Source organism: Macrotis lagotis, chromosome 5 (assembly GCF_037893015.1).
Source record: "Macrotis lagotis isolate mMagLag1 chromosome 5, bilby.v1.9.chrom.fasta, whole genome shotgun sequence".
Lineage (NCBI taxonomy): Eukaryota > Metazoa > Chordata > Mammalia > Peramelemorphia > Peramelidae > Macrotis > Macrotis lagotis.
Window position 1 is genome coordinate 55,118,907 of NC_133662.1, and position 23,549 is coordinate 55,142,455.

Consider the following 23,549-nt stretch of genomic DNA (forward strand, 5'->3'; position numbering starts at 1 on the left):
CATATTTTGATATCAGCTCAAATCTTTGGCTGGTTTCACCATTTTGAAATCAGAAGTATAAAGTATGACAGAGGAGTCATTGAATTAGTAAAGTTTATTCTTTTACGGAAACCTTTCAAGATATATCAAGCAGTGATACCCAACTCAATTAGAAATGGGGATCACTAAAGTGCACAAAAGGATCCCTTCAGGCTACATACAATTTTAAAATATAATATTATCTATGTTTTATTGTACTTGAACATATTTTGTTAAGTTTTTTCCAATTACATTTTAATCTGTTTCAGGTAATACTAGAAATATTTTGGGATGCAGCAAGACACATGTTTGACACCTCTGGTGTAGATTATTAAGACAAAAACAAAACAAAAGTCATTCCTATTCCAAGATCCCCCAAGGCAACCTTCCTGAAATATTATTTATTCTATTTTTTAAAGTGTGTCCTATTTGCAGTTGCTCTAAGGCATATTTGCAGACAACTAGCATATATTCTGATGTTTATACTACTCTTCTGTGAATTTTCTTAAATACAAATATGTTTTTCAGTACTGACTTTATCCATTTTTGTTTCTGAAGACCAGAGAAATAGATGAAGAGATAGAATTTTCTCTGTTACTCTTTGAGTTTATTGACTGGATTCATGAACTATATCAAACCTTTAGCCATTTATTCTAGTTTAGAAAAGAATTTCAAAGTAGGTCATGAGGGACCCAAATTTTGATTATATCAGGGAAAGGACTTGTTTTTCCTAGTAGTAAATCACTCACAGGGGAAAATCTAACTGGATTAGACCTATTTCTCTAAAACTGAGAAAGAAAAACATCAGATTCGACCAGACCCAAGAGAATATTTACTTTTGGTAAAGATGTGTAGTATAAGGAAATTATCTTTTCCAGCTTCTAATCTACTACTGGGGTGTGGGGTATTGTCATATTATCACTCATTTTCTGGAAGTCATTTCTCTAGGAGAGGGTTTCTTAACCCACACTCTGTCAAATGGTTTTTGTTTTTAATATTCTAATAACTACATCTCAATGTGATATATTTCCTTCATGTTCCCATGAATTTGATTTAATGCATTTTAAAACATTATTCTGAAAAGTCAGATTGATATGTTTTTTAAAAGACTTTCAAAGCACTCTCCTCACAATAGTCATGTAAGTCTGATGATGAGAAAATTGGCTCCTAAAAAGAAAGGTAGCTAACTACCCATTGACCTGCTGAATTATATCAAACTGTCCATGATACCATTTGGGGTTTTCTTGGCAAAGATACTAGAGTGGTTTATCATTTCCTTTTCTAGATAATTTTACAGATGAGGAAACTGAGGCAGAATTAAGTGAACAGGGACATACAGTGTCTGAGGCCAGGCTTGAAATCAGGTCTTCCCAACTCCAGGTCTGACACACTGTCCGTTGCGCCACTGATCCCAGTGGACATCTATTAAGTTCTGGAGTCAGGGTTTGAAAACTGAATTTGCATCAAAACACAGAGGAAAGAGCACTGATCATAGAGGCAAAGGATATGAGTTCAAATCCATTCCCTGTGTGATCATAGATAAGTCATTCATTTTCTCCGATTCTCAGTTCCCTCATCAATAAAGCAAGAGGATTAAACTAATTGGCCTCTAAAGCCCCTTTGAGCTATAGATCCAGCACTCTTTCTACTAATATTGCAATTACCTCTAAATATCTATTTGAAGGGATGTTGTGAGGCCCATGATTTATTCACATCTGAAAGGAATCCTTTAACCCAGAAGGAGCATGCAATTCAAATGATTGTATACTTCTATCCTTTCATACTTCCTGGCTTCATCTCTAATGATAGAAATATTCTTTGACAGAGTGAGCAATAAGAATTAGTAACACTTTCTGCACATTCAGCAAGTTACTAATCCCTTAAAGCAGAAAGGATATTTTCTTTCTGAGAATCTTCTACATGGACAAAGGAAGGGAAAAAAATGTCTTCCTCCTATAGGAAATCACAGGTTTATCACATTTCTCACAAAATTTCAAATTCTGGTGAAGATTCTGCCAAACTGAATAGTAAATTTCCTGTCTAAGACATACATATTGTTTTTAACAGTGGTAATCAATCCGCCCTTTGGCATGCTGATGGTCAGACAGAAGAATTATTAGTGCTGAGCCAGATACAACCACATTGATAGCTGCAGAGTTCTCAGTTCCTATCTCCACAGACTATCTGGCAAACTATAAATCTCTCTGAGGGAGAAGAAAGTCTAAGAATTCACATATTTGCATTAAGGTGTCATGAAAAAATGAGCATTAGATCATAAGATTGAAGCTTTTGTTCACTTCATGTTTAAGTCACTATATGAAGGCAAAGAAAAATCAATATTTTGTCATCCTTTTCATAGGTTCAAGATGCTTTTAGATGTCGGCTAAGAAACTGCCAAGATCCAATCAATGCAGACTCCTCAAGTTCTTTTCCTAATGGACATGCCCAAATCATGGTGAGTTTTTAATTTGTCTTTAAAACTGTAATTAAGAACTTAATAATAAAATGCCAATAATAATAATAATAACCTGGTAAGTTAATTTTTGTTTCATTATTTTTTATGTGAGGAATAATATAATATTCATCCTTTATTAAATTCCTATCTTTCCTACAGTGATTGCACAGTTGTAAGTGTTTAGGTGTTACTCTTTTATTATCCTACTTGCTAGCACCTGGTGACATGAAGGTGATGATTGCTTTTTGTAAGGGATAACTGAATTCAACTTTTATTCTTACAGAAGATTCTGGTGTTTGCTTCTATCTAAGAATATGATGAGTAGTATACTTTTTGGTGTCTTCAAAACATAATGGGTTGACATTCTTCCAAAGAAAGAACACCTAGGGAATTGTAGAGATGGTAACAATATTCAATGAATGAAGGCATACTTTAATTATAACCACTTGGATTTGATTTGACATGCAATTTAGAAAACAGGTGAGATTGATACTCTAAGTTTTTTAAAAAGTTAATAATATTCCAAAGATTCTCAGAGAATCTGCATTTCCCTGAAATTCATGTCTTAGAGGCCAAATTAGATACAATTAACTAGGGGCAGCTAGGTGACACAGTGGATAGAACATTGGCCCTGGGGCCAGAAGGATCTGAATTCAAATCCAGCCACAGACATTTAATAATTGCCTAGATGTGTGCTCTTGGGCAAGTCACTTAACCCATTGCCTTAAATAAACAATTTAAAGAAAAAGAATTGTTGTTCATAGCATTAACTAAACTATGGGAAGAGTCAATACTTTTAAAAATTATGTGCCCATATACACCCATTTTTAACTTTAGAAAATTCAAAACTGACATAAAATAACTCAAGGTCAGATTAATCACTTTAGCACATTTTTAATCTCAAATTGAGCTATTAAAATAATCATTGAGGTTTTTGTATATTATTACCTTAAGTAGAGGGAAAATATAAAGATTGGACTAAATACAATGAGGATTATTTTATCAGATTTGTACTTATTTAATTGTAATAGATGATCTTGACATTTTTAAAATATAAAGTTTAATCATTATGCTAGAGATCCTTTCTTATTGCTCAGAAATGAGAAAAAGATAACTTGAAGGGATACTTTGATTACAAAGAGATGCAGCCTTGGCTACCTTACAAGGAATGTAACCATAAACAATATATTTAATGTTGCCATTTTAAATAAAATACAAAAGTCTATTTTAAAACATTTATAGTAATGTAATTTTTAACCATTTCTCATTTTTAATATTTATAAAATGGTTCTAACATTCTCTCCTTAAAATCATAATCATATTTAATATGGTGGTCAACATCCTCAATAAAGAAGTTACTCTGTATTATGTTATCCTATTTAAAATGTCACGGCATCTTCAGTTTTTATTTAATACTTTGTGTCTAGACAGTATTCTTGAAAACAATCTAATTATTCTTGAGTAAATGTTCTCTTTTTGCACAAAAGAATATACTCCCCCTGCCTACCTAATCAGATAACTAGAAATTCCTAATTGTTTGGACAGTGAAAATTAAGTTCCCACTAAGTGATCATTGTTATGTCTTATCATTTGTTGTTACAGACAGATTTTGAAAAGGATGTGGACATTGCTTGCCGTTCAGGTAAGGATCTTTGTATGTTGCAATTGTTATTTCTGGTAATTAAAAAATCAGGAAGTTTCATCTAATGTGAAGATCTTTTTATTCATGTTTATTTCATAGATGTGAATATATAAATAAATGTTTTAAAATGTACATGGAATAAGAGTATCTTAGCTTTGGTAGGGACCATAGAAGTCAATTGTTCCTATCTTTTCCCAGTGTCATTAAGAATTCTCTTTATAAGATCTCTAACAGCTGTCTCTGAATGCTTCAAGCAATGAGGAATCCATTACTTCACTGCAATATCTTTCCACCTATTACGAATAGTTATGTTCTTGGAACAATATTGTCTATTCCTTTCTTTATATGACATGTTACCCAAAACATGTCTTGCTAAGTCATCACTTTGCTTTTGTTTTTGTTTTTATTCTGTTTATGATTCCATTTCTAGATGAATTTAACATTGCTGACTGCCCTTCTCCAAATGCTCTGCAGTGTGCCTAAAATGCAATTCTTACTGTCCTTTAAGTTTTGAAGCCACATGGCTCATTTTCAAAAACTGAGTCAAATATATGTTCTAGTTTTGCAGAATTTATCATCTCTATAATCTTTGAGACCTAAACTCAAGGTAGTGAGAAGTGTTCTTTTTCTCACTGAATGGGTAATTAATATTTTTTCCACAGAAATTTACTAAAATGTATTCTAAGATCTGGAAAGATTTAAATTTTAATAAATAATGAAACTTTATTAAGTACCTACAGGTATTTATGCTAGATTTTGAAAATATAATTCAAAAGAATGAAAGAATCTCTCCTCTAAATGACCTTACATTCTCAATGAGAGACAATAAATACATAGAAAAGTAATAGAATGAATTTAAAAATAAATATATTTAAATGCAGGGTCTAGGAATTTGACAAAGAGAGGAAAAATATAGGCTGATAACTTGAGGTTAGTGTCTAGTAAAAGTTTTAAAATTTAGTGGGTCCCATGTAGTAAAGAACAAGTAGAATGTAAAAGATCAAAGGTTAGAGAAAGAACGAGGGCAACTGAGAGATCATTCTTCGGGAGAAAATGGAGGAACTGGGGATTGAGGAAAAAATGTTATTAAAAATATATGAATATGGGTCAGCCAGATGGCACAGTGGATAGAGCACCAGCTCTGGAGTCAGGAGGACCTGACCTCAAATCTGGCCTCAAACACTTAATAATGCCTTAACCATGTGACCTTGGGCAAGTCATTTAACCTCATTGCCTTAAATAAATAAGAATTAAATATCTATATCTATCTCTCCATATATATATATATATATATATATATCAAGAGTGTCATGGAAGACTCAGGGAATGAAATCAATCCCAGACTGGAGATGATGAATGAAGAAAAAAGGAGAAGGAAAAACACATATATAGTCTTAAGATTGGAAAAATACATTCATAATCTGATTTGAGCCTCACAACACCACCTAGGTAGAGTCTATGACAATAAGAATGGTCACCTTTGAGAGACTGAGGAAGGTAGCAGGTAAATAGAATGTGGAGAAACAGAAAATAGGAAGTTTTCATAAAATGGTCTCAATTTTCTCAGTAAAGTAAAGCAGCAAGTTCTTTAATTGGTAGAGTGAGAGGGAAAGGTTCTAAGAGCCTTGAGGGAAAAAAAAAGATTTGGAATAGCTTCTGAGGAGAGCAAAATAAGGAATCAATTAAGGAAGAATAAAAGGACTGCCTTGCAGCAGTCAAGGTCAAGTTGAAATTCAGATAGCTGAATTTATAGTATACATAGTCAGCATGGTTTTGTGACTTCCTCCAGTTCTGTTCAGTAACATAAGAGTAGGAGCAGAGGAAGTAGAAAGTTGGAAAAATCCATGGCAAGGGATGAATAGTGGAAGGGCAAGGGGACTGAGCAATGATAGCTATATGGAATCAGTGCTGAGATTGAGGAGGGAGGAAAGTTATGTCAGTGTGCTTATGGTCTGAAAATGTATAGATGATTGGAGATCATTTTGAAAGTATAGAAAAGATATAAGAGGACTGAGGAAATGTTATATATAACAAAATGGCATGAAGTTACTATCAGAATTTTGATTAAAAAAAGTGAAACACCTGAAGTTAATAGTGAGATTTAAGAAAGATTTTTGAGGAAGTTCTTGACCTATACTCCTTGAGAAAGAAGGGTATATGACCAGGATCTGTTTTTCTAAAGAAAGAAGCCACATTCTTAGAAAAAGGGGATAATTTTTGATATTATGGACTTTGTCATAGGAACATTGCTGAAATATGTGGCAAAGAAAGTGTTTGAAAGAAACAGGATAGAGCAAAAGTTATTCCAATTCTCTCCCCTTCCACTAGGAGCAGTATATTGAAAGAGGTATAAGTGATGGAAAAGATTGTCAGGGTTGCATTGTTACCTGGGAAAACCAGATAAATGTGTAGAAAGATGTAAGAAAAAGAGATACAGATTACAGAGTTATTCACTATGGAAGATAGGGTGGAATTCTAGAGGGCATAGTGAAAGCCATGGAAAGAGTTGAAATCAGGAAATTGGTGATATATAGGACTAGGTGGTCATTGATTAATATAGGGATAGTGAGAGAAACAGGTAATGGAGGTATCTGTACCAGTGAAACCAGAGATCATTTGAGATATTTCAACAAGATGTTCTTTTGCTTTTATATATTATCTTCAGGTTTCTGGGGCAATTAGAAGGCACAGTGGGTAGAGCATGGACCTTGGAATCAGTAGGATAAGGAGTTTGAATCCAGCCTCAGACACTTGACTCTTACTAATTGTGTGACCTTGGGCAAATCACTTACCCTGATGGCCTCCAAGGCCATATCCAGTCATACTGATTCATATCTGACTATGGACCCAGATGACTCTGGAGGGGAAAATGAGGCTAGTGACTTATTACTCCATCACTCAAATCCAATTTATATGCTTATCATGGAATCACCTCTTCCATGCTTCTTTGAAAATGAAGATATTATATATCTTCAGCTTTAATTCCTACAACTTCTATCCCATCCATGTATGTGTGTGTGTGTGTGTGTGTGTGTGTGTGTGTGTGTGTGTCTAGATCTGTTTGTACTGGATCTTAAACTAGAGTTTCCATTGTTATTTTTGAACTCAATATTTCCCAAATTGAAAAGATCAACTACAAGTTCCTCTGTTTGGAATGTAAAACTCTTCATAACCTAACTCATTTGTACCTCCCATACACTCCCCTTACTTACTCCCCTCCATACACTCTATCATTCAGCAAGATTATTCCTTGAATAGAATATTCTGTCTCCCATCCTATTGCCTTTGCATTGGCTGCCCCCATGCCTGGAATGATATTACTATTTATACTAACTAGGTATCGTATATATACTTCTGTGCATTGAGAACCATTTCTAACAAATCCCCATGTAAATTAGATCAGTTTTTCCTTAAAAGATATTTTAATCATCTTTGACTTGGCTCAAGGGATTTAAGGGTTAGGTTGCTGACTTCATGTCTTTGTCCCTTAAGAACAAAACAACCCTGAGAAGAATCTCCAAAGTTTCTCTAATGTTTGGTTGGTAGATTACAATGGAAAACTCAAGCAAGGAATCTTTACTCAGTTGAGTCATTGTTTAATTTTGTTCTAAAATCAAACATAAACTTCTAGGGACCTATTACGAATTAGGTCCAGTTCAGAAAAAACTAATTATTAATATGTTGTCTCTCCCTGTAAAATGTAAACCACCGAATAATTGAGACTGTTTTTGTCTTTCTTTGTAATTACCTATCACTTTATATTCCATAAATGCTTCACAAATGACTATATAGGTGAAGATGTAGAAGATAAATTTAAATATACTTTTAAAGAAAATCTAACTAGTTTATGAACCTCTCTCAAAAATAGGAAAAGTTAGTTTCATGATTGTCTTCTGAATTTTTAAAAATACAGAATAACAATTCTAAAAGTAGAGAAGACAGGAGAAGATTGGCTCTACAAATGATGAAATAGAAGTTTAGAAAGATTAAGAGACTTGCCCAAGGTTATACAAGTGGTAATAGAACATGTCATTTCTCCCATTAAAAGTTCCTTGAGGGAAAGAACTGTTTTGGTTCTTTCTGTGTATTACCAGTACTTTCTACTTGATACATGGTAATAGCTTAATAAATTCTTAGTCATTGTTTGAATCTGATTCCAAAGTCATTGCTTTTTTCCATTCTATCACCTTATATCATTAATATAATTCATTATTATTGATGCCCATCCCTGTTTTACAAATTCCATCTCTCTAAATTATTGTTTTATTTTTAGGTAATTAACAGTTTAAAACATTTTGCGAGATCTGAAAGGTTTAAAAATTAATTTATTTTCATAAAATCTATTAACTATAAGCATTACTCAAATATAATTGCTTACTACCATTCATTATATCATCATCATCATCGCTAATATTTTAAAAAATACAGAAATAGATTTTTTTTAGTCCAAGTCCATTTTACCTCCTGCAGAGGATTAAAATGGAAGCTCAAATAAAATTGTAGCTAATTTTAAAATGTTTGATGCACATGTGTTAAGATATCAATATCTAAAATTTTAAATATTTTATGAAATAACTATATTTTCTTTTCAATTAAAAGAAAATACAAGATACATGATACAAGTTTAAATTAATATTTAAGACTTTTCTTTGTAATAAGTTCCAAATTGTAAAAGAGGCAAATACTGAAAAACTTTACAAGTGTTTCAGATCATAGAATCATTCTTTAATTTGATGTTTGGGAAAGAACTGTAATACCTGTAAAAGCCTTTGTGAGGAAACAAAATATCAACATGTTCCATAAGTATATAAACCAAAATGAATGTAAACAGATTGTCTCTATTTTGGAAAGACTACAGAATCAGGCCAGTGGGATTGTGTTGAACAGAGATTAAAAAAGAAAAAAAAAGATGATGGCTATTTGGAATGGAGAGAGTTATATCACCACTGTCAATATGTATGCCTACAAAACACTACAAAACAGATCATTGAGTACAACCAAACATGATCTAGATCCTTCTACTACCTCTTATAGTTTATGTTTCTTCCTTAAGGATATGATTTCTCTATCATCACATTCAACTTAGATCAATGTATACCATGGAAAATGTAAAGACTGCCTTCTGTGGGGGGGGGGGTAGGGGGAGGAAAGCAAAATTAGGGAAAACATAAAATTCAAAATAAATAAAATCTTTCTTTTATTAAAAAAATGGCTTTCTTCTGAAGTGGAGTCAATGTAACCTGGGAATTGACAGCAATTTCACTTGGAAAATATTTAAATTATTTTGGGGGAGGGGGGAACTACCCATTTGTCCTCCATTTTTAAATTCTGATAAGACCTCTATTTCTTTTCTGACTTACTTTTTTCCCAAGGTTTATGAAAGAAAGGTAAGTTGTGGAGGCTTAAATTGCTCATCTACATTTGGGGATTTTCATATACCTTCTGGGGAATTAGAGCACTAGAATTGCTTATTTAAAAAGATCTTTTTTGTATTTAAAGCTAAATATGATAAATACTTCTGTTCCCAGTACTCACTTGACTAGAAGGATTTAAAGGGATAACCGTTCATTAATTTTCAATGATAAAAGTTTTAATTGATTCTTCAGGTGAAACAAAATAGAAATGACTTATCTAAATATGATAATTCCTAATTATCTCTATTCAAAAGATAATTTAATAATAATTACTAGTTCTAGAGCATTGGTGGAAAGAAACAGTGAATATTTCTGAAGCCATGAACCAGTCCATAATTTTACAAAAAATTATAGGCTATGTTGATGAGAAATCTAACTTATACTCTGTTGCTTTTTCCCACAAGGTCATACTGAGTTGCTCACATGTTGCTGTATACTGGAATTTTTAAGGCTCTTAATCAAATTTTTAGAAAGCAAGTTCCTGTTTAAAGTTATGGGCTACCAGAGTTAATATAGGATATTGGTATAAATAGTAGTTTAAATTTATTTAAGAAGTCTCATATTTGTTACAAATTATAAAGATATTTTATAAATAATAAATAAAAACATAATTTTAATTAAATTTTAATTACTTTAGTACTGTTAAAAAATATTTCAGTATTTCAAAAGAACTAAGATTTCATCAGGGTATGCACATTCTCTCCACAAATACAGATTTTTATTCCACATTTTTTAAGAGTTAGTATAATGAACTATGTGGTCTAAAAAAAATCGTCACTTGATGACCAACATCTTGATTAATAAAACTTTCTACACTTAGATGGGTTCTTCCTCAGAAGATAGATTACACTGAAATCTTCTCATTTTGATAAAATGTTTATGTTCTTCTGAAATAGTTTCTAAGAACTCAGGGTTTCTTGTATACCATGTTAAAATGAAATATGATGCATAGCAGTTTGCTAAGGAAAGGAAATAAAATAAAACAGTCAAATAAAAACTAAGAAGGGTACTAAAGATGATCAAATCAGATTAACTTTCATTAAAAAAAATGCTATATTCTAATTACAGTTCTTCATAAGGATATTGGACCTTGCCGAGCAGCTACAATAACAGGAACACTATCTCGGATTTCTCTGAATGATGATGAAGAAGAAAAGGCAACGAATCCTGAGGGCCTGAGCTATTCAACTTTACCTGGGAACATCATTTCCAAAGTCATCATTCAACAGCCCACAGGGCTGCATATGCCAATGAGCATGAATGAGTTGGCTAATCAATGTCTGAAAAAAGATAACACTGAGTTACGGCGAACTGTGTACTTATGTACTGATGATAATTTGAGAGGGGCAGATATGGACATAGTACATCCTCAAGAAAGAATGATGGAAAGTGACTACATAGTGATGCCCAGAAGCTCTGTTAATGCCCAATCAGCATTGAAAGAGGAGAATAAACTTAATATTGGCATGGAAACTTTGCCTCATGAAAGGCTGTTGCACTACAAAGTCAGTCCTGAATTTAACATGAATCCTCCTGTCATGGATCAGTTCAGTATGAATTTAGATCAACATCTCGCACCCCAGGAGCATATGCAGAATTTGTCATTTGAGCCTCGCACAGCTGTAAAGAACTTCATGGCTTCTGAGCTGGATGACAATGCAGGATTAGCCAGAAGTGAAACTGGATCAACGATATCCATGAGCTCCTTAGAGGTCAGTGATTTAGAAATTGTTCCCTGATGTTTGACCTTCATTCTTGCCTTCTATGGTAACCTTCCTTCGAAATGCCACCATTTGGAGAAAACTACATTTTTTTAAAAAGTAGGTGTGACTCTTGGGGCAGCTAGGTGGCACACTGGCCCTGGAGTCAGGAGTACCTAGGTCCAAATCCGGTCTCAAACACTTAATAATTACCTAGCTGTGTGGCCTTGGGCAAGCCACTTAACCCCATTTGCCTTGTAAAAAAAAAAAGTAGATGTGACTCTTAACAGTGTTATATTGGTGTATGTGTGTATATGTCTATGCATGCATGTATAAAAAGGAGAAAAAGTTGGAAAGGTGGAATATTACATAAATTGTTTAGTAGACATGATTTGACCTAAAGTGTTTTGGAATCACCTGAATCATAATGAAAATGGGTTTTATTAAATTTTAACTTAAGTTAATTTAGGCTCATAAGAATATATCTAAATGAAAAGCCAACACAAAGCTCTCAAGTTATTCAGTCAACATCATGTTTTGAACCCCAAGGTCTCCGTAGAAACCCTAAGTAAATCAGATTTCTTCCTGATCTTCCTGAGGTAATAAAGGTCCCCTTACATAGATAAATTAATTGTTGGATTTTTCCCTTAAACTAAAACCAAAATCTTAGTTTACTACATGATCATATGTAGCTTAATCAGAATGATTTCATTATTATTTCAGTTAATAAAAAGTGTTTTCTTTTTTTCCCAGGGGAAATACGGTTTTCAGAGTGTCCATAAAGGATAACTTTTAAAGTATTTTATATCAAATTCTGGAATTCTTGCCAGGGAATAACTCTAACAAACTGAGAATTATGAAAAACCATATGAACCAAGCCCATTTCCATTTTTGTTTCATTGAACTAGGCATTTCAGAAGATAATCAGTGAAATTTTCTGAGTCTTTATCATAAAATGAAGACAAGCATGGCAAGCAACTTCTCACATCAGCTGTTGAATCAGAATTAATCAATTATTAAGATATGGGAAATGTTTTCTATATATTGCCATAGCCACATAATATCCTAACATGTAGGGCAGCTAGGTGACACAGTGGCTAGAGCAGTGGTCTTGGAGTCAGGAGGACAGGAGTACAAATCTGGTCTCAGACAGACATTTGACGCTAAGTAGTTGTGTGACCTAGGGCAAGTCACTTAGCCCTGATTACCTTGTATCCAGAACCATCTCTAGTCATCCTGATTCTTATCTGGCCACTGGATCCAGCTGACTCTGAAGGAGAAAGTGAGGCTGATGACTTAGCATAGAACTCCCTCACTCAAATCCAATTCATATGCTCATCATGATATCATAGTCTTCTTTGAGAATGAAAGACTAACATTAATAAGCTAACATATATTTGTAATCTTCTATTTTTTTTACTTTTAAGCCCTTTTATAATCTTCCAGCAAGATTTATTCAGATTTTGTTTTTGTTTTATTTTGTTTTACTGAAGATATCTATCTGTTTATAATAGAGAAAGAAGCAAAATCAGCAATCGTTTTTCCTGGTGCCTCAAAAGTCATATTGCAGACATTTGCTCAAGAGCTGTATTTTATTCTAGTCTAATCTAGTGGGCCTAAAGTCTAATTAAGGATTGTCTCCTTTGAGAAGGTGGAATGATTCTGGGATAAATGTAGTGTTCAAGTGTCTTTTGTCAGATTTGCCCTGGTATATACCTTCAACCTTTGTTCATTCATTCCCAGAATAAAACAGAATATCAGGATTAACCAGGGGATAAACTGCCTGCCTAGGGTTCCTCCAGGTCTAGTTAAAATAAAAGTATTAAAACTGAGGATGAACCATACCCACAGGATGATAAAATGTGAAAGAGAATAATCTCTCTGTGGTACTGGCCTCACTATGGTACTTCTTTTCTTAATTGTTTCAATGTCACTGAACAATTGAGTGACTCTTTTCGAAATGGCAATAGATGATTAAAACTGCATAATTAAATACTGGTCCAATTACATGATGAGAGCAATAGAAAGGATAGACAGCCTGACTGTTTCATTGGTATTGTTGCAATTTCAAGAGAAAGAAAAGAAGGCTTATATCATACTGATGTGACCCACTTAAGGGAAAGCATGGGAAATAATCCCACAGGATAGTCAGGCTTATATGGGTTGTAATCAGCACCTTTAGAGAAAATATCCAATAGGGATCTCATGATCACAGGCATTTATTAATGCTTTAATGATGCAGCTATAGGGCTGGGCCTACAGTCAGGAAGACCTGAGTTCAAATCCAATCTCAATACCACGCTTGCTTCAGTTTCTTCATATGTAAACTAGGGATATAACAGTACTCCCTGGCAGGGTTGTTGTGAAGATCAAATAAAATAATATTTGTTAAGTTCAATAAATAAATTCTAATTCCCTTCCCCTTTCCTTGCTTACTATTTGCCAGACCTTGGGCTAAATACTGGGAAAACAAAGCAAAAAAAAGAAAGACAGTTCCTGACTTCAATAATATCAGAAAGGAAGCTGAAGTGGAAGAGAGAGGCTATACCAGCTCAAGGGCATGGTGGAGAACCTAAACCTAGAAAGTAACAGCAGATTTGCTTTCTCTCTCATTTTCCTACCATTCTTTTCAATTAAGTGGGCAACAATGATCCCCAAATCCAAAACAGTACATTGATTATCCTTTGCATTCAACTATTCAACACATTTCCCCAAATGCTGAGAATTCACAAAATAATTAAAACACTCTCTGAGAATTTTTTTTTGCATTTTGAAAAAATTCTCTTAAATGTTTTCCATTCAAGAAGTACCAAAATGGCTCGAATGTAATTATATCTAATTATTTTAGTTGGAAAAAGTTCATCACATGTAAAAATATAAAGGCTTAGTTAGGTTTAATACAGTATGTATTATAAATGGCTGATCAATGGAATGTACTTCCAACTATTGTAATGTGCAGTTTGTGAAGTTTATACATCTCCAAAAACATTTTATAACCTTAGCACTGAATAGTTAACGCCACATTCAATGTATCGTTCAGCTCTGTCTTCTCAAAATAAATCTGCATTTAAATACCTTTGAAATCATGAGGCATATGTCCTAGAAAGGAAGAATATTCAGCATTCAGATCAAAATTTCAGTTCTCCATTTTTCTTTTTAAAAATATTTAATAATAAAAAATAAATAAAAATATTTAATAGTTAATTAGTGCTTCAGATGACTTTGGGAGATAGCTAAAATAGAATATATATATATATATATATATATATATGTGGGAATAAAAATTAGCATTTTATAGTGTCTTTCATTAGATGATCCTAAACCACCTTAAAAACATGAATTCATTTTATCTTCACCACCACTCTGTATGACCAGTTGTAATCCTAGAGGTAAAATGACTGCTTCAAGGAGACAGTGAGTATATAATAACAAAGCCAGGAATGGAAACTTTCTCCCCCAGGTGGGAAGAATATTATGAGTCTTCATATTAATAAAATTATTCTTGAACTTGAGGGTTCATTTTTGCTTTGTTTAGCTTTGGATTAGTATATTTTGTGATCCACAAAATAGAAACTTACTGCTGTCAGAGCAACAAATAATCTATCTACATAAAGTAATTAACCTTTTCTAGCAACCTTTGTGGCAGAGAATTTGGATCAATTACTCCCAGTTATCTACCACAATTTACATATCAGAAGTAAATAAAATTGATTTAATTTGATAAGAAAGGAGTGACTGAATTGAAAGGTTTATTTAAAAAAAAGTAGTTCTAAGTCTAGAAAGAAAAGCATGCTGGCAAATCTATAAATATAATGTCAGTGGGGGAAAAAGATTATTTATGCTGGGTGTTTTAGCAAGTGATACATTTTAAAATGTGTTCAAAGGAAAGGAAAATGGTATAAAAAGAACTCAAGTGCTGGAGGTGGACTCACTCATTCCACTGGTTACAACTCTCAGGATTTGGTTTGTTGGTTTATTGAAGTAGCTGAGTCCAACCCAGTCCTATTATAGTCTTAAATCTTTGGAATGCTTGGTTTTAAACATTTGTATTTTGAATTGCAGATAGCCGGAAACAAATCTTTCATTTATACTACTATTGCTTGGAAACTAAATGCCCTTGATAATGTTATTTTGCCAAAAGTTATATATCTATTATTCAATCATATTAATGATGCTGTGGTTTTTGTATTGAAATGATTTTTTTTCAAAAAAAAGGAAAGATAAAACATGGAAATCTGTAGTGTGAAAAAAAGATCAAAAAAGAAAAGGAAACTAGAAAAACAGAAGATAAAGAGTATTAATTCAAGAATCCTCTTAGTAACAAGTTTTGAATGGAGTGGAATAGGGAGAGTTAGGGAAAAGTGAATAAAGATGAAATAAAATAATAACTTCAAAGAAAAGATGGTGCTTGTATAGATCCCCATGGAATAAGTTTGATTAAAATGGGGGAAGGGAAGCTCAATGATATAATCTAAGTGGTTGAGATTAATATATTGATGATCATAGTAAGAGGTTAACATTTTGAATGAAGGTGTTTACTGTAGGTAGGGGTTGTAGGATGTGATTTAGAAAGGGTAGTAATGAGTTGATTCCAGAGGAATGATCATGCAGGAGATTAAATCTTATGCAAATTTATAAGCTACTCACTGGAGTAACAATTTCAATTTCAGTCAGTTGAAAAATGTGATATGGAATAGTGGATAATAAAGTGGTCTTGAAGATAAGAAAAGCTGCTTTTGAGTCACATTCACAATGCAACTGCCTAAGAGCATAAATTCTAAAAAAGATTGCATTGGGAGGAAAAGTTTTCTCACACATTATTACCATGTGCTAATGAAATCACATGTCTAATCCTAACCCTAAATTTATAAAGTTTCTTATATTTACAGAGCATCGTTCCAGGTGGTGAGGGAGATCCAAAGTTTGGTCCTTCATCCTACATAGACTAATCCTGATATGTGTGAAAATATCAGGGATATTATTTTTTTTAGTAAATAACTTGTATTTTATTCATGAATAGATGATATATGAGTAGAGCTCATTAGAGTGGAGGAGAGTTCAGAATCTTTCAATTAACTAAGCTTTTGGGTCATCTAAAGGATGAGAAAATCACTGAGGCTAAGAGTAGGAGATATGAGACAAAGAAGACCACCATGACCCAAATGTGGAAGCATCACCCAACAATAACATTCAAGCACTGTATTAGATAATGATGAGAGAAGTCCATAGAGAAGCATTTTGTAAATGACACTAGGAACCAAGGAAATATACATTTAAAAGGGCAGCATAGGAGGAGAAGGATCTAAAGAATTGTATCTTCATGGGCAACCAGGTATTCTTTAGATTCTTATTTAGACAAGAAAGAGGTTAAATATAAATTCTTCTTAATATATAAATTCTTTCTGATAAAGTCCTAGGTAGTACAGTGGATAGAGCACTGGCCCTGGAATCTGACTGCTGTGTGGCCTTGGGCAAGCCACTTAACCCCATTTGCCTTTCAAAAACCATACATACACACACACACACACACACACACACACACACACACACACACACTTAATGAAAAATTGCTTGAAATTGCAAGAATATTCCATAGACTGAAAGAGGAAAAAAAAGCCCATGAGGTAAAAGAAAGAGGGAAAGTATGCAAGAAATAAGCTGCTAGAGCTGAAAGAGGATTTTGAGTCCATGGGAAAATGAGAAGAGTCAAGGATGTAAGGGACAAATCTGAAGAATAAAGATGAAAGGGACTACAGCCTGGGAAGGAAGAGCTGGGAGCATAGAGACAGCAAAATAGAGCATAGTAGGGGCTGCTAGGTGGCACAATGGATAGAGCACCTGCCCTGGAGTCAGGAGTACCTGAGTTCAAATCCAGACTCAGATGCTTAATAATTACCTAGCTGTCTGACCTTAGGCAAACCACTTAACCCCCATTGCCTTGCAGAAAGAAAGAAAGAAAGAAAGAAAGAAAGAAAGAAAGAAAGAAAGAAAGAAAGAAAGAAAGAAAGAAAGAAAGAAAGAAAGAAAGAAAGAAAGAAAGAAGGAAGGAAGGAAGGAACATGGTGAAAGGAAGAGTAGGCAAGAAAAGAAAATTAAGATTTCAATGGACTTGAGGTAAGGAGTAGGATATCATGATCATACTGAGATGGAAAGAAAATGTAGAATAGACTTGCTATGCTGAGAAAATTTTACAGTGAATCTTTGAAATAGAAAACAAAGTTATTCTTAGATTAGATGAGGAGAGAAATTGGATGTGGGGTGCAGAAAGGAAAAGAAAGAAACCATGGGTAGAATGAACAGAATAAAAAACCTGATTCCAAACCCACCTCTAATGCTAGTAGGATGTATTATTTCCAAAGAACTTAGAAAAGATATGAAGCTGGGCATCATGAACAAATATCTACAACCCCTGATGCTGGGGGAGCAATGTAATGGTACTATCCAGACCTGGTCAAAAAAAAAAAAAAAACAGCCAGCTAAAGTTTCCCTATTTTTTTTCAGCATTAGAATTAGGACATTCATGCTACTACAGTTTGGATGAAATAGAGAGATCCAGTTTAAAAAAAGAAAAAGAATAGTACTAGACACTGAAGAAAGAGAGAGGGAAGGAAGAAAAGGAAGAAGGGAGAGAGGGAAGAAAGGGGGGGGAATGATGTTTGGGGGAAGGGAAAAGAAAAAAAAGCAGTTTATTCTCTGATAATTTTGCAAACAGTCAATCTCCTATTACATCTGTGGAAATCACTCAGTCCTCTAAGATTCTGAAGACTTTATGCTTCGCTATGTCAAAGAAGAAGCAGCCTTGGAGATGTTAGAAAAGATGGTGAATAAAAGCCAATATCTTGTGTTAATAAGAAATATGTCAGATTTCAGTTTAATTTAGGATTTTAGTCTATTAGAGTACATGAAACCAGGAAAAAAATTCCGGGTGGAAGCAGAAATATTTGCCATAAATTTGTACGCTCATTTGGTATTCTCCTCTTTCTTTCTCTCTCTCTCCACCAGTTCTCTATCACACAGTCTGATTGGAATCTGACTGTTAATGCCCTTAGAAAGTAGCATTCAAACTGCATGAATCTGCTTCCTCTGTTGAATTTTCAGTCACACTGTAGCTAAAATTATTCAAGTTCAACATCTCATATGTAATATTCTAGAATTGCTTCTGTCTTCATTTCTCTCTAAAACTTATAAAATGATGAAGATCATGATGATGATGATGATGATGATAAAAATAATGACATTTTCAGAGTACTTAAAGATTTACCAAGCACTTTTCATACATCATCTAATTGAACTTCACAACTATCCATTGATGCTAGATCTATTATCCCCATTGTACAGATGAGGAAGCTGGGCTCAGAGAGGTTACCCAGTGAATAATAAAGGAAGAATCTGAATTCAATTTTTAAGTTCAACACTCCATTCACTAGATGATACTTGTAAAAAAAAAACTATAAGAACCTAAATTTTGACTCAACAAATGAACTGTTATTGAGTTGCTATACAGTCAGTCTGAAAAGCACCATACCTAATGTTTTGAGGAAATTGGAAAGAACAAAGGTCCAATAATAGCTTTTGGAATGAGGGGACATGAGTTCAAATACTAATTCAGGCAGGACACTTCCCTAGAAAATGCTTGGAATTTGAAGTGAGAGGTCCTATGTTTAGACACTTGCTCTTTGTTTAGTCATTTTTTTCAGTTGTGTCTGACTCTGTATCTCCTTTTGGAGTTTTCTTGGCAAAGATACTGGCATGATTTGCCATTTCCTTCTCCAGTTCATTTTACATATGAGGAAACTGAGATAAACAGGGTTAAATGACTTGCCCAGGGTCACACAGATAGTGTCTGAGGGAGAATGTGAACTCAGGAAAAAGAGTCTTTCTGATTCCAGACCCAGTGCTTTATATTAACTGTGCCACCTCCCTGCCCAGATACCTGCTCTCTACTTACTTAACTGTGAGACTTCAGGAAATTTGGTCATTTTCTAAACTTCACTTTCCTTTTCCCCAAAAAATATTCTAAGGCAGCTCTAAATGAATGGTCTTCTGATTTCCAGGATGGTATTATAAATTTAGAGCCAGAATGAATAAGGTTTGAGCTAGATAACCTCTTAGGATTTCTTCTGACTTTAAGATTCCACAATTCCATAATTGACTTCATTCATTTCAGAAACAGAAAAATAGAGATTAGATTATGACCTCCTTGAGGACAGTGACTGTCTTTTTTGTCTCTTCTGTTGTAACCCCAGCAGTTAGCACACTGCCTGGATTCATAATAGGTGTTTAAATGATGTTTAATAATTGATTGATTTGGAGATATTTGCACCAGGTGAGAAAAGGACAATATGTGAGATTGAGATATATTATGCATAGCTTCCAACAGTTGTATCTAAATCATCATCATCACCTTCTCCATCCAGAAATTTTCTTATTCATAAAAAATAATTCCTTGGTAGAAATTATTAAGGCATGCTAGAAGCTAAACATAAAGTTTCATGAAATTAGCACTTTAAAAAAATTCCTTGTTTATAAATCCATCTTTGTAGTTGTAAAAACAACTTGGAAGGAAGTAAGAGGAATCACTTTGGGATTATATTGTATATGCCCCATTCTCTGAATGAATAGATTGTAAAGCTAGAAGAATAATGATTTTATTGTTACAAGTCCTTAAATCTATTGTCTTTGTAGGGGCTTCCATTTTATCTTAGACTGTGCTTAGTTAATATGGGCATCATTTATTTCTGTGAGATATAAAAGGAGGCTATGTCAACTATTATATTCTAGACTCAATTTTCCTACACAAATAGGGTTGCCATTATTCTGTACATGTATAAAAGTTTGCTTAGTGAAGAAAAACACACATTAGATGTGAGCCATTTGTCTGACAATACCAATATTGTGTGACAATATTCTGAATTGATTTTTAAGATCCAGTCCACAATTCTATGGCTTTCAGTTTCTGAGCCCCACAAAGAAACTGATGCTTGTCTTGTCACCTGTACATTTTTTGTCTCTGTCACCATTCATTTTGTTCAACTTGTGAGACCCATAGGGTACTGATATGCTACTAAATTGCTGTAATTTTAAAATTGATGTCTCTATATAAAGCAACACTGTGTACATTGCATTTAACCATAGCATTAAAGATTCAGAACTGGAAGGGATTGTAAGAAATCATCCAAGCGAAAGCCATCACTTTGCAGGTGAGGTAAATGAGTTTTGGAATGTTTAAGTGACTAGCCCTAGGTGACATAGGTAGTGAATGCCAGAGTCAAGTTTCAAAATAGAACCACTGACTTCAAATCAAATCAAACTCTATTTGTAAACTGCTTCTCATGGTGCCTTTCATATAGTGTTTCATAAATGTTTACTCCCTTCCTTCCTTCCTCAAATCCAGTATTCTTTCTACCACATCTTATGGCATTGGCTGTACCCAACCCCTCCTGCCCCCCACACACACTTTCCCTCTCTTTCCTCAATATTTCTACTTTAACCAGCTCAACATAGAAACCAGAAAACAGAAAGAACCTTATAAAAGTCACCATTTTCTTTATCCATGTTCTGCTTTCTCTTCTCTCTCCTGTCTACTATTTATCCCCCAGATGGTGGGAATGGGGGAAAGGGGGAGAAAAGAATTGGCATCTATGCAGATGTTAAATAAAATTAATTCAAAGAAAAATCATTTTGAAATCATTTAATCCCAAACTTCCTATCCTGAGATATTTAGTTTGGAGTTGTTAATAAAAGGCTTTATTTCTGGAAGGGGGTGGGAGGGCAGTGTTATTTCTCACAGTGTAATAGAATATGGAGACTTAGGAAAGACCTCTGCCGTCATTCTGCCAGTCATTTGCCAATGTAAAATTCCTTGCTGTGGATCTTCTAGTATCCTGCCCAGTCTAATTTGCAGTGACATAAATGATGAAGATTTTCCTTTGGGAAATTATTTAGCAATTGCAAAAACTTAGATGTAGAGATATTTGTTCTCTGCATGGTCTCCCTAAATACTCCTCTAAGTAGTTTCATACCAAAATGCATTTCCCACTGTTAAATCATAATAAATGATTCTTCCTTTCTCCTAGTGATAAACACATACTTCATTATTCCAAAAAATCATCAGGATAGCCACTCCTTTTGTGATATATAATCATAGATCCTAGATCCTAAGGTCAAAAAAGGGGAAATTCAATTCATCTCCTGATGGTAAATATCCTGGTGTATCCTTTTGAACTGAGATAGACAATAATCCTGCATATTTTCTCACTCCTCTGACAAGTTTTTAATCCTTTCTTTTAATTAAGCCTACTATATTAATCCCACTAGCTTCTCCAATTTGAGAATGGTGCTCTTTGGGGCACAAATAGTGGATCTCTCAGCTTTATTTGGGAGCCATCTTGATGTTTTATTCTCTTTGGTATTTTCTGCAGCATATGACATTGTAAATCAAGCCTTCCTTCTTCATATTCTTTTCTCCCTTTAGTTCTGTAATACTTAAACCTCCTGGTTTTCCTCCTACCTCTCTGATTTTTTTGTGCACTTTGATACTTCCTCCTTCCACTCCCTCAGTTCAGATGTCCTATCTATGTCTATTCTTTACCTTCTTTTCATCAGTTTCTTTATTTACTGAATATACCCCTTGAAAGGGTCATTTTCCTCATAGTTTTACTTATTATCTCAATGAAGATGAGCATCAATTCAATATATATATATCCCCAACATTTTCCCTTAACCACAGACTTCTCAACTTCAAACATCCAAGGCTGGATATCTCATAAGTACCTCAAACTCAACATGTCCCAAATAATTATCTTTAAAGCCTGGTTTTTATCAATCTTCTCTATACCTATTGATAGAACCTCAAAGCTCCCAGTCATTTAAAGCTTGAAAGAAAGCTTGAAAGCACTGTACCAGCTTTAATTCACTTCCTCTTCTCCATGCCAGTCAATGTAGTTGTTGAATACTATCACTTCTTTCTCTACAATATCTCCCTTATCTATTCCCTCCTTTATCCTCCCTATTGTTATCAGCCTAATTCCGTTTCTTAGATCTCTTTCTGACTATGGCCATAGCTTCACAATTAGCCTCATTGCCAGTAAGCATTTTCTTCCTTCAAATCATCTATCATATTACTGACCAAGCCACCTTCTTAAAGTGAAGATCTGATAGGTGTTGTTTTCCTTACCAAAAACCTTCAGTGGTGCCCCATTTCTTATAGAGTAAAATTCAAAAATCAAAGCCCTCTACAGTCTGGTTTTAATCTTAAGACTTAATTAAATATTTAATACTTAAACCTATTCACAATATTTTTATTTATGCACTCTATCTTCTAATCAAATTGAACTATAAACATAATGCAAGGAGAGAACATTATTTTTCTTTATATACCCTAAAATATGACAGGTGGCATAGTGGATAGAGCACCAGATCTGGAGTCAGAAAGATCTGAGTTCAAATGTGGTCTCAAGACACTTACTAGCCATGTGACTCTGGCAAGTCACTCAATCCTGTTTACCTCAGTTTCCTCATCTATAAAGGAAATGGCAAATCATTCCAGTATCTTTGCCAAGAAAACCCAGAATGGTGTCATGAAGATCTGGACACAACTAAGAAATGACTGAACAACAATATACATTAAATACCTAATAAAGTGCTAGCACAGTGTGATCATGTAAACATTTTTGAATTTGAAGATGAATGAATTATGAACAAAGAAAGGACTCATAATTTTCAATATGGTCATTTTATCACTAAATCTCATCTTCTTATTTCTAGTCTTTTTAACTATCTTTGTAGCACAAGGAACTAAATGACATCTATGAAATGCATGAGTCTAGGAGGGATGTCCAATTAATTACAATCTATCCATGCCATCAAGATCTTAGATGCTTTTAAGACATTTCAGACTATTCCATGTGCTTCTACAAAAATAGAGCTAAAAAAGATAAACCAAATCAAGCATCCTCTGCTTAACACTTCTTTAAGTCAAATGCAGTAGAGAGTGTGATTTGTTAGACTCACTGAGTCCTAAGTGTAGCAGGATGTGCCTGGGTGTTATGCTATCACTTTCCCCCCTCTATCACACCACACTCTAGTCTTTTAAAACTTATGTTACTCTATGCAGTTGATTTACAACTTTTTCCTATTTTGGCATATTTTTCTGTATACTTCAGGTATTATTGACAAGTAAAAATATGTTTGGAACTTAGGCAAGACTCAGTTCAAGTGCTACCTCCTACCTGGAATCTTTCTTGATTCCTCCAGTTGTTAGTACCTAGCTGTCCTTAAAATAAGAAAAAATAATCTTGCATGTATTTTTTTATCTATTT

At 33.9% G+C, this 23,549-nt stretch overlaps 1 protein-coding gene and 1 long non-coding RNA gene across 8 annotated transcripts in view; one reads left to right on the plus strand and one right to left on the minus strand.

The window, feature by feature from the left end:
* Positions 1-23,549, plus strand: part of ADGRB3 (adhesion G protein-coupled receptor B3) — a 909,716-nt gene that overhangs the window by 856,028 nt on the left and 30,139 nt on the right. For all 3 annotated transcript variants that reach the window (XM_074237293.1, XM_074237296.1, XM_074237295.1), the window contains 3 exons: positions 2,378-2,473; positions 4,076-4,115; positions 10,598-11,241. In XM_074237293.1, coding sequence (XP_074093394.1) covers positions 2,378-2,473; positions 4,076-4,115; positions 10,598-11,241 — 780 coding nt within the window. The remainder of the gene's footprint in view (positions 1-2,377; positions 2,474-4,075; positions 4,116-10,597; positions 11,242-23,549) is intronic.
* LOC141523801 (uncharacterized) overlaps positions 1-23,549 on the minus strand; it is a 97,178-nt gene that overhangs the window by 17,340 nt on the left and 56,289 nt on the right. The gene's annotated exons all lie outside the window — the stretch shown is intronic.